The sequence below is a fragment of the Festucalex cinctus genome, chromosome 4, assembly GCF_051991245.1.
Source record: "Festucalex cinctus isolate MCC-2025b chromosome 4, RoL_Fcin_1.0, whole genome shotgun sequence".
In the NCBI taxonomy this organism is placed as follows: domain Eukaryota; kingdom Metazoa; phylum Chordata; class Actinopteri; order Syngnathiformes; family Syngnathidae; genus Festucalex; species Festucalex cinctus.
This window is the reverse complement of record NC_135414.1, coordinates 32,170,282-32,184,117: the sequence shown is the minus strand read 5'-3', so window position 1 is coordinate 32,184,117 and position 13,836 is coordinate 32,170,282. Positions and strand designations below refer to the sequence as shown.

Here is a 13,836-nt window from a genome sequence, read left to right as displayed (position 1 = left end):
TAGTTTTCCTTCACGGGCTTTTTTTTTTTTTTTGCCCGTCCACTAGGTGGCGCTACGCCATCGGCAGCATCCTGGAGCTTCACGTGCGTCGGCGGAGCCGCATGTGGTCCTGGTCCACCATCAGACTCCACCGGCAGCACGTCAAGACGTACAAGGCGGCCTACAAGAGCAAAATGCTCGGCCAGAACAAATCCGGCGCCGCCGACCTCGACTGTCGGCTGCAGGTCCGAACGAACCACGACGACGACATCCGCTTCAGGAATGAGTTGATGACGCTTGCGCTCATGTTGTGCTTGGCCAGGACCTGGAGAAACTTCTGGATGTCTTCAATATCACCTTGGCTCGACAGCAAGCACATATGGAGGTATGATACATATTCCATGTATGATAAGGTCAAGAAAATGGATGCATGGATTATTTTCTTATTATGTACTTATTTTGATTAGGTTTAGTTGTTTGATAATTGCTTACTTTTAGTGAGTTTCAATATTAGTTTTAGTTAAAAAAAAAAACCCAGCATGGGAGCAACGCCATGTGAAGGTACTTTTCTATTGGCTGTTGCTCAATGACATCACTCCTCAGTGACACACTTTCAATCGTCCTCATCTGGTTCATAACAAAATAAAAGTACTGAAAATCACATTTTCTTTTTGATGTGATTTTGTTGCCCAAATGGTTTTTCAATTTGACTTCCTGCCAGGCGGTGCGCTCGGGCCAGAAGGTCGCCTCCGCCAAGAAGTCCTCCGAGGCGGTCCAGAAGCAGGCCGGATTCTTCAGCAGCTTCTTCGGCCGCAAGCCCAAGAAGGAGGAGGCCGAGCGGGACCAGAGCAAGGAGGTCGAAGGTCGGTCGGGGCCGCCAGAAGCGTCAAGGAAAGCAGGCGTTGCCGTCATCGTCGTGCTGACCGCCGGACGCTTTTCTCTCCGCCCCCCTCAGGCTCGGCTTTGGACGGCATCATGACGGCGGAGGAAAAGGAGAAGCTGTACACCGCCATCGGATACAGCGGCAGCTCGCACAACCTCGCCTTGCCCAAGCAGGTGCGCAAAAACCGTCCGCCATCCAATCCAAAACGACGTTTCTCCTTTTCACGTGAAAAGAATGAAATGTCGCCGTGTGTGCAGTACGTGGCGGTGGCGGTCAGCTTCCAGCTGCTGAGGACCTCGGTGACGGTCCGAGAGCACGCCCACGTTCCCGAGATCCTCCGAGTCCAGATGATCCACCTGAGCACCCAAATCTCGCAGAGGCCGGGAGCGCAGGCCCTCAGGTGCGACAAAAGATCAGCGTTCAATTCTTCATCTTCGTCGGAATTTCATTGCAATCCGAGAAAAAAGATTTGATTTGAGGTTGTTTTTCACCGTTTTTCTTTTTTTTTCTTCTTTTTTCTGACTAGGGCTGCAAATTACGGAAGCATATTGCATTCATTTGGAAAAAAAATAATAATAATTTTTGTGGGAGCTTTGTTTTTTTGAGTACTGAATTTTTTTTTTTTGGAACAGAACACTTCTGTTTTTCGGAATATATATATATTCTTAATGACAGAAAAAAATATTCATAAAAACAGAAAAATAAAAAAAAATACTAAAAAAAAAACAAAGCTCCTAAAAAAATGAGTCAGAAAAACAGGAGATTTTTTTTTTTCAAGTGAATGCAACAATGAATCTAATGGCTATAATGTTCCAACAATAATGCTAATTTACTAGCTCATAGCATGGCGCCATAGTAGCCACTTGTTGATATCCTCAAATTGTTGTTTTTCATCCAAAATTTGATGTGAAATAGTTTTAGATCTGAAGTGTTCACAATAATCTCCTGACAAACAAAATACTGGGCTGAAATGATTGTCATGACTCAAATAAAGTGACGTTTTTCTTGGACTAAAATCAAGACTAAGATGCTGGATTTATAGTCGACTACAAGTTGAGTCAATAAAAATGGGATGATGTTGACTAAACATGAACAAACGTGATTGAAACTGGACTCAAAGTGAGCAGAAATTTCCAAATGTGGGATGAAATGAACCCTGGCGTGTTTGTTTTTTGTGCAGGGTGGAGGCGTCCCTGCAGCAGTGGAGCGTGACGGGCTTGGACGACGGCGGCGGCGGCGGCGCGCCGTCCCTCATCTCGTCGGCGGGCGACTCGGCGGCGTCGCTGCTCGACGTGTCTTTCCAACTGAACCCCGACGACAGCCCGGCCGATCACGTCGTGCGCGTGCGCTCGCAGCCCGTGCAGATCATCTACGACGCCGTAAGACACGACAAACAAACAAAAAACATGTCCTGGCGCCGACGCGCTCTCATGCCTGCGCGTGTTCCAGGCGACGGTGAACAGCTTGGCCGAGTTCTTCAAGATGGGCAAAGGTGTTGACCTGGAAGTCCTGACGTCGGCCACGCTTTCCAAACTGGAGGAGATCAAAGAGAAGACGGCCACAGGTGGCGGGAAAGTCCGCTTCGGTTCATCACACATTTTCAAATTCATTCTTACTTTTTAGTCCAGTTTCACTCACGCTTGTTAGTTTTTAGTCACAGTTGCTCAACCGCATCCCCGTTTTTATTGAGTCCATTTTTAGTCGATTCTAAATCTCGCATTTTACTCTTTATTTTAGTCCAAGAAACATCGTCTTATTTGTCTGGTTTTAGTCAACAAAATCTGTCAACGTTTTAGTCAGGTAAATCATTTGACCCCTGTATATATATATATATTTATTTTTTTTTGTCAGTAGATTATATTGAACCTTTTCGGATTTAAAACTATTTCACATCCAATCTTTTTGATGAAAAACGACAACACACAATGACAGTGGCTACGATGGCTCCATGCTATTAGCTAGTAAGTCAGCCAGCATTAGTTAGCGGTCGCATTAGCATTATTTTGGAACGTTATAGCCATTGGATTCATGCTAAGTTAGAACTATATCATTAATAATTATATAGATATTTTTTTAACCTTTCATTGTGAATCCACCTGCTGTGTGTCACATGACAGTGTCACAGATGAGACAAGATTTGACCAAATAATCATTTTTGTTGATGAACTAAAACGTGCATAGATTTGAGTGCAGTTTTTATGAAGTGAAGGACATTTTTGTCTCGTTTTTATTCGTCGATGAAAACGCAGTCTCAGTTGATGTGTATTAATGAAGGTTTCAGTCTCGTTTGAGTCCAGTGAAAAATGTGTGCTGACGAAATGCATTTTTTGTTTGTTTTTTGTTGACGAAATGAACACAACTGTAAAGCGTCCTTGCTTGCGTTTGCACTCGCTTTCCTCCAGCCAAGATTTGCTGATGTTTTTCCTTTATTTGGGCATCTTTTGCAGGTTTGTCTCACATGATCGAGACGCGGAAGGTTCTGGACTTGAGGATCGACTTGCGGCCGTCATATCTGCTGCTGCCCAAGTCCGGCTCCTACTCGGACGCCTCCGAACTCGTCGTCGTCGACTTTGGAAGTCTGCAGGTGCGCCACTCTTCACATTTGGACAAGAAATTTGACATCAACTTTTAGTTTTAATCAGAATTTAGTCATCTGATTGGATTTTAGTTTCAATCCAATTTTAGTTGACGAAATGGACAGTTTAGTCTATTTTCCTTCAGCATACATATCAACTTTTAAACAGAAAAAAAAATTCTATATACACACACACATTAGTATTTGTTACAGTAATTTAACATGCAAGACACATTTAATACAACGGTGTCTTTTATTAATGGTTTATTTTGTTTATTGTTTCAATGAAACACGTTGGACTGACAATAATATAACTTGGTTTTCACATAAATAAAAAAAAAAAAAAAAGTGACTAATTTCTTGAGATGAATTAACACTGAAGCTGGATTGTGTGAATTTTCCTCACTTGTTTTAATTTTCCTTTTTAGTCACTGATGAAATTGTCAGTCCATTTTACTTTTTAGTTTTGGTCTCAACGCATGACTTGTATTTAAGTTTTCGTCTGAGAGAAAAATGTTTTCATCAGTGAGATGCACGTAAGATTATGTTTTGTGTGTGTTTGCGTGTCAGTTGAACAGCGTGGACGAGAAGTTGCGCTCGTCCCCGTCGTCGTCCTTCTCGTCCCTGGAGGAGATCATGGAGCGAGCGTACGAGCGCTACAGCGTGGAACTCAGACGGGTGCAAGTTCTCTACAGCGAGTCGGGTGCGCGCACGCACGCACGCACGCGCACGCACGCACGCACGTATCCCGAGTCACCATCGAATGAAACCTCCAATGTCCAAAATTGGTCAATTACTATTTTTCACATATTGATACCAGGGCCTGATCAATATTTACAGGCTTAACATTTGATTGTTCCTTTTTTTTCTGTACTGTAACAGAGAGTAAAATTGCCAAAAAGTTTCCAATTTGATGGCGATTTGCAATCGCTTGTTTGTTTGTTTGTTTGTCAGGTGAGGCGTGGAAGTCGTCGCGTTTGCAGAATTGTTCGGGGCAGCACATCCTGCAGCCGCTCGACCTGACGCTTCACCTGTCCAAGTGCATGGTGGACAAGGACGCCAGGATGCCCAGGTACGTGCGTGCGTGCGTGCGTACTGGGGTGGCCATCTTTGACCGTCTCACTATTCGATTCCGATTCTGGGCCTGTGATTCGATTTTCAATTTGATAAATGTGCAAATATTGGTCATGAGCGACTCCAGTCTGATCGTTGTATCGAAGTTTAGCAGTACTGCGGTGTTTTGTATTAGCGTTAGCATTAGCGTTGAAGCTAGCGGCGCTTTGGAAAAAGTTGAAGTTTGCGTGAGCGAAATGTCGTTTGTGGCACGCAGGTTGAAGCTTTCGGGCGAGCTTCCTCTCGTGCACGTCAAGATGTCGGACGAGAAGATCCGCCGGGTCGCGGAGCTCCTCCGCAGCATCCCGCTGCCCCGATCGGCGTCCGCGCCGGCCACGCCCACACACAAGGTCCTTTTTTTTTTTGTTTGTTTGTTTTTTTGTCTTTGTGCGTGCGTATCTCTCAATCCCTACATCCGACTGGGGACAACATCCATCCGTGGATTTGTCTCTGTCCCGTCACTCCACGTCATTGCGTTCCAGAGACAGAAAATATTATACTGTGCTGTATAATAAGTAAATTAAAACAAAAAAAAACAATGAGGTGTTTTTGTAAAGTTGACCAAATGTGGGTGTTAATTAGATATAGGAATATCTGTGTTGACTGTTTTTTTTGTTTTGCCTATTTGGTGATGAAGCATTTGTTTCCTGCTCCAGGTGCTGACTTTGGCAGAGTCGCGATCACGGGACCTCACCCTCCACCCTGCGCTCCTGAGCGTGGCTGAGACGGGTAAGATCCCGGTCCCGGTCTCTGTCCCGGTCCCGGTCCCAATCTGCCGCTTGATCTTGTCAGATTCGGACGGCAGCGAGAAGTCGGCGGAGGACGAGCAGCATCAGCGTCGGGATCCGGAGGAGCTGACCGACCTTCAGTTCAAGTTCGAAGTCAAAGAGGTGCGTAACGTAACCCGGAGCGCGGTACCGGGCCGGCGTGACCTCGGTGTTGCCGGCGTGACCTCGGCAGGTGCTGCTGGAGCTGACGCGGCAAGCCGAGCGGGAGGAGCCGGCGCTGGCGCTGGCGCTCCGCGTTTGCCAGCTGGGAGCTCAGGGCAAGATGAGGACCTTCGACAGCAGCGTCACGACGTACCTGCGGACGATCGCGCTCGATTACTGTCGTGTGCACGGTCAGTAGGAAAAGAAAAACAAAAAAAAGTTGCATGTTGGGACCAACGTTATTTGAGTGAACTAAAACTAACGAAGAAGTAAAATTCAGAAAACAATTTCGTTAACGAAATAAAATCATCAATGGAAACAAACGGCGGAAATGCGCCGAGATGTCGTTGAGCTCGTTCTTCGCTTTCCCACGCGTCGTGCTCGCGTTCCAAACGTGATGCGTCTTCTTTCAGACGGCGAGCCTCTTCACCTGATCGCCTGCTCCGAGCGGAACCACCGCGACCTCCTCAAGGTGGACTTCATCAAGGTGAGTTGGTCGCCGCTTCCCGTCACGTGCGCTGACGAGCCCAAAGCGGCGTGCGTGCGGATTTTGTTCTTCTGTCCCGCAGGCGGATCCCGCCGGGCCCAATTTCCGGACGCTCTTCGACAACACGGAGCAAACGCTCAAGGTGAGACGTCGTCGTCATCGGTCAGCAGCAGGTACAAAAAGGACTTTTGAAAGGTAGTCATTGTACGTGAAAAATCATGAATGAATTCTCAACTTTTGACTGCTGAAAATGTCTCAATGAGTTAAGTATCACTTTAAATGCAGTGCGTAAACAAATGATTACTATTACTAAACAAATGATCATTTCAAAGTGCATCGGTTTCGTATGACGCTCTTTGAATGTCGTATTTCCGTGCAATTTAATTTGTAATTATTGATCGCGTTGCTCTCACTCGTCACTTGCGTACTGAGCGGCGCATGCGCACTCCGTAACGTCCGCCCGGCGAAAACGACATCCGGCTTCGCCAATCGAATTCAAGTCAACACGCAAATTGGAGCCCAACGCGTGTGTGCGTGTCCCAGGTGGAGTTTTCCTCCCTGGACTTTCTCCTGGACGCCAAAGCTTTGCTGTCCACCATGGACTTCCTGTCCAGCGCCGTCGCCGCGCCGCAACTTCCTTCCGGACGCGGCGCCGACGCCAGGAAGCCGGCGGACAAAGAGCGGGGGGGCAGGACGGGTGAGTCGCCACTCTAAATGTGTCAGATTTTGTTTTTCTTTCTTTTTTGCTTTCCTGCCTCAAAATGCACATCAACAGATCTTTTTTTTTTGGCTTTATTGAAACTGACTTAAAATTATAAAATTAGAGTAGACGTTTAAATGTCCTGCCTATTGGACAAGGAATGGATCAAATATGAATTGAATTATTATTATTATTATTTTTTTGACTTGTTGACTCTGCTGTTCCCAACAAATCTCATCAGAAACTGTTCCAAATGTTTACTTTTTGTGCTCGAAAATGTTTGCTGTTAAATTGGATGTCGGACGACACACCCTCAAAGACGCAACAGCATAAGATTATTTTCAACCATATTTCTCTGGAATATCTGACCTCTAATGACCTCTGAGTTGACTTATGTTGGACTTTGTGAAAAGAGCATTTGGATCTTTTGAAAATTCAAGTTTTCCTTTGGGACATTGTTTTTTGTTTTTTTTATGTTCCATTTGAGTGTTTTTTTGTGTGTGTGTATCTGTGTACTGTCTCAGCCTTGTTGAGTTGAGTCAGCTTAACTCATCTTAAACACGACGACTCTGAAGACGCTGCTCTGCTCCACAGTTTTAATGGTGATAAAGAAGGTGAAACTGTAACAACAGTATAAGACGATAACACTTTGTACAAATGTTCATATTACTGTAAATGAATTACTTGTAGACAAATGGACTAACTGAGCACAGGTGATGTCGTCATCATCAGTCCACAGACAACAAGTCGAAAAAAAGACTTTTGAAAGGTATTGATTGTACATGATAAATGAAGTTACCATATTAATTGTAGACCAAAATATGAACTTTTTACTGCTGAAAATGTCTCATTGAGTCAAGTGTCCCTTTAAGTCGGGTGCTGCCAGATCCATTGGGAGCAAATTGGGGTTAATACGTGTCTTGCTCAAGGACACGTGGTCATAGTCACCAGGGATGAGGATCCAACCCACAACCTCACGGTTGGGGAGATCACCACTCTACCACGGAGCCACGTATTGTGAGAAATCTGGATGGGTCCAGTCCTGGTCATATGATTTGTTGTCTTCCCTTTTTTTTTCTTTTTTCTGGTGGTCAGTGTCGAAAGGTGCGAAAGACTCGGACGTGTTGAGCTTCAAGCTGTTGGCCGTGTTGGGATGTTTCCACGTGGAGCTTTGCGACGAGCGCCGCAGCATCGCCGACATTCGAGTGCAAGGTAAGCAAAGATGCCAGAATCCGCGGGAAAGCGTTTTCATTTCACCGTGGTTCTCTTAGTTTTTATTACTTTGACTTGTTTAATAAAATGCTTCATTTTTGTTTTAGTATTAGTTTTTTTTGTTTTATTTTTTTTATTGTGTATAACTTGTGCGCAATATTTCAAAAAACAGCATGTGAGCGACGTCATCTTTTGGTGCTTTTCTATTGGCTGCTGCGAAATGACATCACTTCTGTGTGACGCACTTTCAAACGTTCTTATTCGGCTTCATATCGAAATAAATGTACTTAAAATTACATTTCAAAACATCCCCAAAGACTCATGCATTCAATTCATTAGCAAAGACCAAAACCAAGTACATTTTTGCTCGAATGATGTTTTAGTTTTTTAAAGAGCATTTTCATATTCATTTTATTTTGTTAACTAAATAGTTTTTTGAGTTTTATTTTTTTTCGACAGTTTTAGTTCACTAAAATAACCTTGAATCCAACTAATAAATTCCTTGCAAGTGTTTGACTTGATTTTGTGTGTGATTTTTTTTTTTTTTTTTTTTTTTGTCGCCGCCCTGCAGGCATGGACGCGTCAGTGCAGGTGCAGGCCAAGCGGACGGAGGCGTTCGCTCGCCTCCGAGACATCGTGATCACCGACGTCAACCCCGAGTGCGTTCACAAAAAGGTGCGCAAATCCACTCATTGCTTCATGGATCATTTCCAATTCGATGAAAACGTGAATATGGATTGTTTTATTTTGTCAAATAATGCCAAAAATCATACTTTTGATTTTCTGCTCATTGGAATAAAGGAATTATGGATAATTCAATAAAAAATTTGACTTTTTTTCTATACTTTTAGTATTTGTAAAATCAAAACATTTCACATCTACTGTAAAAAATAAATAAAATGATAATAAACACACCCATCTGAATCAATGATTCTTTTATGCTTAAACTAAACAATTTGTTGTTTTTGGACGTAGGCGGTGTCCATCGTGGGCGAGGAGGTTTTCAGCTTCAAGCTGTGTTTGTTCCCGGGGGCCACCGAGGGCGACGCCTACGGGGACACGTCCAAGGTGGACGGGAAGGTCACCTTGCGTCTGGGCTGCATCAGGATGGTCTACCTGCACAAATTCCTCATGTCGCTGCTGGTCAGACAACAAACACGAGCGCGCAACAATCAACATGTTTTGCTTGGCCTTGTTCCGCTTTTCGACCTGCTCAGTCTGCAAACGATTTGAGGAAGTCCGCTGACATTCCTGGAATCAATCAGAAGGCGACTCCAACCCATAAGCGGCCTTATTATTGATTCCCTTTATTATCGTTCAAACAAAGTAGCCACCTGGCTCACCTGTTTTCTGGGTTCAGTCAGCAAACTGAACCATGATTGATCGCGACCTACTTCCTCAGTGCAGGTGATGTCATCATCAGTCGACAGCAAGTGGAAAAAATTGTTTTTAGAGCTATTCATTGTCAATGAAAAATAAGGAAGTTATCAATTTCAAATATTTACTTTTGAATGCAGAAAATGCTTCAATGAGTCAAGTATCCCTTTAAGGTGACTTTGCCCCACTGTGGAAATATAGGAAAACATTTAAAAGTAGTGTAGGTAGTTAGGGATGTAACGATAACAGCAATATCGTGATATCAAAACTGCCAAAATATATTGTTGTCATCATGTCATGTTATTAAAATTAGCACATTATTTAAAAAAAAAAAAAAAAAAAAATCAGGTTGATTTCAGTTCTAGCACCCTCTGGTGGCTAGTTAAAAAAAAAAATATATTTTTATTTTTTTATTGCTGTTTAATTTTCACGGGGCATGTTTTGGCCCTTTGTTTTAAATCCACGCTCATGGTCAGATGAAAGGGAATGAAATATGCTTGAGAACTGCGAACTTCATATAACTTCATAACAGCATTTCTTGGATATATTCAGTACCCAAACCATTCAGTGATTTATGGACCAGGAGCAGAAATTTGAAATCGATATTACAGCTGACAGGGAATCGGTGTAAATCCTTAAGTACTGGACTAATATGTTCTGATCTCTTTGTTTTGGTCAGAACTCGAGCTGCAATTGTCTCCTGTTCTTTTGAACAAGGAAAATGACGAGGTAGGCAGGTCGGAAAGACGGAACGCTTTGGAAGATATGGAGATAAGCTGGAGAGTAGGTAGAGTTATAGGTCGGGTAGGATGGGAACCTCCGGGACCTTCTTAATACTCGGGTTCTGTTCAGAAGCTCCTTGTGGTCGCGCGTTCTGCGACGGACGTCCATTCCGAGGGAGATTTGCCAAATCAATTTTCATCCAACGCCGTTTTATTTCTCAGATGTTTGCGGACAAGTTCCACACGGCCAAAGAAGCGGTGAGCACGGCCACGGCTCAGGCGGCGTCCGGCGTGCGCCAGCTGGCGAGCAAGAGCTTCCGCCTGTCCGCGGACATCCGGCTGAAGGCGCCGCTGGTGGTGGTGCCGCAGTCGTCCCGCTCGCAAAACGCCGTCCTGGTGGACCTGGGCCTCATCACCGTGTCCAACAGCTTCTGCCTGGTGCCGGCGCACGGCTTCTCGCTGCCCGCCGTGGTGGACAAGATGGACATCCGGCTCACGCAGCTCAAGCTGTCCAGGTTGGCCGCCGGCATCTTTCACCAACCCGCCGGAATGGCCGCTCACGGCTCCACCCTCCTCCTCCTCCCACAGAACCACCTTAGGCGGCGACTCGTCTTCCGGGCCGGACATTGCGATCCTGGAGCCTCTCAACGTGCAACTGGCGGTCACCAGAAACATGGCCTGGTCCTGGTTCAGCAACATCCCCGCCATGCACGTGCAAGGAGTCCTGCCCTCGCTCAAGGTAGCGCTTCAATCCCGCCCGACGTTCTTTTAGTCCGCTAAAATCATCATCAATACATTCATGACAAGAAGTAGGTCATTGAATAAATAAATAAATGTGAAATTTAGAAATGGCATGCATACCTGAGCAATGAGGCAGATTGTCCGTAAGAATGTGTCATTTAACGGATATTTTTTTTTTTTGTTTAGACAATTTTTCTATTATTTCTTGGTAACATCCGGGACCCCCTTTTCCATTTTTTTCCTTTGTATTTCATCATTATTTTATTTTGAAATGAATTTATTTTATTTATGTATTTATTTATTGAAATTGATTTATTTTGAAATTGTTTTATTTTGAAATTTAGAAATGGCATGCATACCATATATATATATATATTTTTTTTTAGTATTTGGTAATTTCTCACATGTTGAGTGCCTTTTGCTTGCGAGGTATCGCACTCATGTTGTGTTGACGCCACGCCCGCGCTAACGCTTTAGCATGTCCGCAGGTGAGCGTGGGCGAGGAGGACCTGAGCGTGCTGGTGAAGGTTCTGCTGGAGAATATCAGCGAGGGGAGTCGAGAGCGGCGCCACGTGAAGGACGACGGCGCTCCAGGTCACTTGCGAGTCATCACAGGACGCCAAATGTGAAACTTTGATCCATCGGCGTCCTCTCTTCGTCCACAGAAAAGGTCGAGTTTGGCGAGCGGCAGTCGGCGGCGGCGGCGGCGCCTTCTTCAGGGCGGGCTAGCGATGGCGCGGTGGCTGAGTCCGTCACGAACGGGGAGACGGGCAACAACACTGTCAACATCCTCCTCAATTTTGAAATCACAGAGGTAAAAAAGAGCAACAGGAGCTGATTACTTGCTCATTAACTCATTTGCTCCCAAAAACGTGGAAACATGTTCTAGTGTCCCAAAGACGTATTTATGTTTTTTTTTTAGAATTATTTTATTGAGTATTTTTTGCTAGAGCTTACAGAAGGCTTTGATGCAGCCTCTCAACTACAGAGAACAGGCAGCAGGTGGCAGCAGAGTATAAGAGATCAACTCGGGCCATAATGAAAGAAAGCTCAATTACAATTGTAAATTGATTTGTAAATAATGATGAAACTTAGCTATATTCAAATGCTAATAGCTGCAAAACAGAAACAGATGTTTAAGATTTTCCAATTCGTTTGCTCTGAATTTGAAAAGAAAAATGTCCAACATAAAACGCTAATGCTAACTAGTGGCAGACAAAATGGCCTTGTTATTATTTGCAACTGAGAAGTTTCTCATTTGGAGTGAAAATTTTGAAATGACAATTTGATGGCAAGGCTCTATTTCCACACACGAGCTAAAACGCTTCACAAAAGTGAAACATTTCAGTTTCAGAAACATTTCAACATGGCTGACTAAAATGATTCCAAGAATGAAGATTTTGGAAAAAAAGACCATCATCGGGAACAAAAAAACGTCATTTTTCACCTTGACTTGAAAACGTTTCCTCATTGGGGCAGCCAACGATGTTACCTGAGCACGCGTTTGACTTTGTTTGTTTCTTGAAGATTCTGCTGAGCCTGAAGAAGAAGAAGGCGGCGGCGGCGGCGGCGGCGGCGGCAGACGGCGAGCAGGCCATGGAATCTCCTTTCCTGGTTTTCCACCTCGGTCATCTGGGCATGGACACCAAAGTGAGAAAGTACGACACCTGTGCCACCACCTACATCAACAAGATGACGCTCACCTGTCTGGAGTTCAAAGGTGATATCCAGATTGTAACGGATCTTCTAACCTCCTAGCTAACTGTCTACTCAGCTAGCTTGCTCACCCTCGCAATCTATCGAGTCGTCTTCCAAAAACAGCCGTCTTCGAAGCTGCGCCTTACCTGCCTTGTTCTTGTGCTCCCATCTTGCTTCTCGCACGCTTTGAATGTTGCGGTGCAGACTCCGGCGGCGATCCTCTGATTCTGGTCAGCTCGTCGGCGCAGCCCGGCGCCGAGCTGCTCAAAGTTCAGTACTTCAAGGTCAGTCGGGACGTCACGCAACGCGACGTCACCTTTTTTGGGGGGGTTTGGCGCTCGCCGAGTGGTGACGCCATTCTCCATTTTGTGTTCAGGCGGATCGCGACGCTCCAAACTTCTCCAGCATGTACAAGAACACGGAACAAATGATCAACGTGAGCACTCGGGGTGGGCGTTTTGCGCGGAACGCTAAACCCTTCAACAACAATCAAGAAGGCGTCTGTGCATTAGCGTGACCTCCACAAAGCCACAGTTGACGCGACCGGTGCTTGTCCTTGTCCTCCAGGTGACCTTCACCTCCCTTGACCTCATGCTGCACACGCAGGCTCTCCTGTCGGCTGCCAACTTCCTGTCGGGGGCCGTGTCCTCAGGCGGTGGGATGGCGTCTCCCGACAGGACGCTCAGGCCAAAGACCGAAGACGGCAAAATGACGGCCGCAAAATCCCGTAAGCGCACCCGCCGCTGACTTGTATATATGACTGGATAGCCCATACGCACCAGCGCAAGCCGTTGAAGTCACAGGTGTCCCCACCGACCGACCCACCGGCCTCCTTGACGACCTCTCCAATCTGTTTTGTGTTTGCCGCCAGACGTGTTTGCGTCACCCGAGCCGGGCGAGGTTATCGGTCTGAAGGTGATGGTGGCTCTGGGGGCCTTCAACGTTCTGGTGTGCGACCAGAGCAGCAACATCGTGGACATCAAAATCCAAGGTAAGGATTTCGCTGGCGACTCTTTCAGCTTACGCCTGCTTCCCGCTTCAAGAACTCGCCCGCGTACTGCAGGTCTTCACGGCTCGCTGTTGACGCAGGGACCTCAAACTCACATATCAGCACGCCTGAAGGACTTTGTGGTCCTCAACGTGGATCCCGCCAGCATCCACAAGAAGGTGACGCCTGCTTTTTATTTTTTTATTTTTTTTGAGGGTGAGAAGCCAAGCGCTTGTGTCTGTTTGACCACCTTCAGGCCATCTCCATCGTGGGGGACGAGGTGTTCAGTTTCTCCCTCAGTCTGACGCCCAGTCTGACGGAAGGTTCGGGCTACGCGGATACGTCCAAAACGGACGGACGGCTCAAGTTGAACGTGGGCTGCATTCAGGTGGTCTACCTGCACAAGCTGGTCATGGCCCTCCTGGTGGGTTT

At 45.7% G+C, this 13,836-nt stretch overlaps 1 protein-coding gene across 4 annotated transcripts in view; it reads left to right on the top strand.

Annotated features, from left to right (window-relative positions):
- The window catches only part of vps13c (vacuolar protein sorting 13 homolog C), a 43,231-nt gene that overhangs the window by 9,561 nt on the left and 19,834 nt on the right, over positions 1-13,836 (top strand). For all 4 annotated transcript variants that reach the window (XM_077520406.1, XM_077520404.1, XM_077520405.1 and 1 more), the window contains 31 exons: positions 47-224; positions 302-364; positions 701-842; positions 935-1,035; positions 1,120-1,262; positions 2,043-2,241; positions 2,312-2,426; positions 3,310-3,446; positions 4,008-4,140; positions 4,392-4,509; positions 4,768-4,900; positions 5,207-5,279; positions 5,343-5,440; positions 5,511-5,670; positions 5,893-5,966; positions 6,049-6,108; positions 6,510-6,663; positions 7,762-7,878; positions 8,450-8,553; positions 8,854-9,021; positions 10,200-10,492; positions 10,566-10,716; positions 11,207-11,312; positions 11,384-11,532; positions 12,246-12,438; positions 12,621-12,700; positions 12,793-12,852; positions 12,984-13,143; positions 13,288-13,407; positions 13,480-13,583; positions 13,661-13,828. In XM_077520406.1, coding sequence (XP_077376532.1) covers positions 47-224; positions 302-364; positions 701-842; positions 935-1,035; positions 1,120-1,262; positions 2,043-2,241; positions 2,312-2,426; positions 3,310-3,446; positions 4,008-4,140; positions 4,392-4,509; positions 4,768-4,900; positions 5,207-5,279; positions 5,343-5,440; positions 5,511-5,670; positions 5,893-5,966; positions 6,049-6,108; positions 6,510-6,663; positions 7,762-7,878; positions 8,450-8,553; positions 8,854-9,021; positions 10,200-10,492; positions 10,566-10,716; positions 11,207-11,312; positions 11,384-11,532; positions 12,246-12,438; positions 12,621-12,700; positions 12,793-12,852; positions 12,984-13,143; positions 13,288-13,407; positions 13,480-13,583; positions 13,661-13,828 — 4,054 coding nt within the window. The remainder of the gene's footprint in view (positions 1-46; positions 225-301; positions 365-700; positions 843-934; positions 1,036-1,119; positions 1,263-2,042; positions 2,242-2,311; positions 2,427-3,309; positions 3,447-4,007; positions 4,141-4,391; positions 4,510-4,767; positions 4,901-5,206; positions 5,280-5,342; positions 5,441-5,510; positions 5,671-5,892; positions 5,967-6,048; positions 6,109-6,509; positions 6,664-7,761; positions 7,879-8,449; positions 8,554-8,853; positions 9,022-10,199; positions 10,493-10,565; positions 10,717-11,206; positions 11,313-11,383; positions 11,533-12,245; positions 12,439-12,620; positions 12,701-12,792; positions 12,853-12,983; positions 13,144-13,287; positions 13,408-13,479; positions 13,584-13,660; positions 13,829-13,836) is intronic.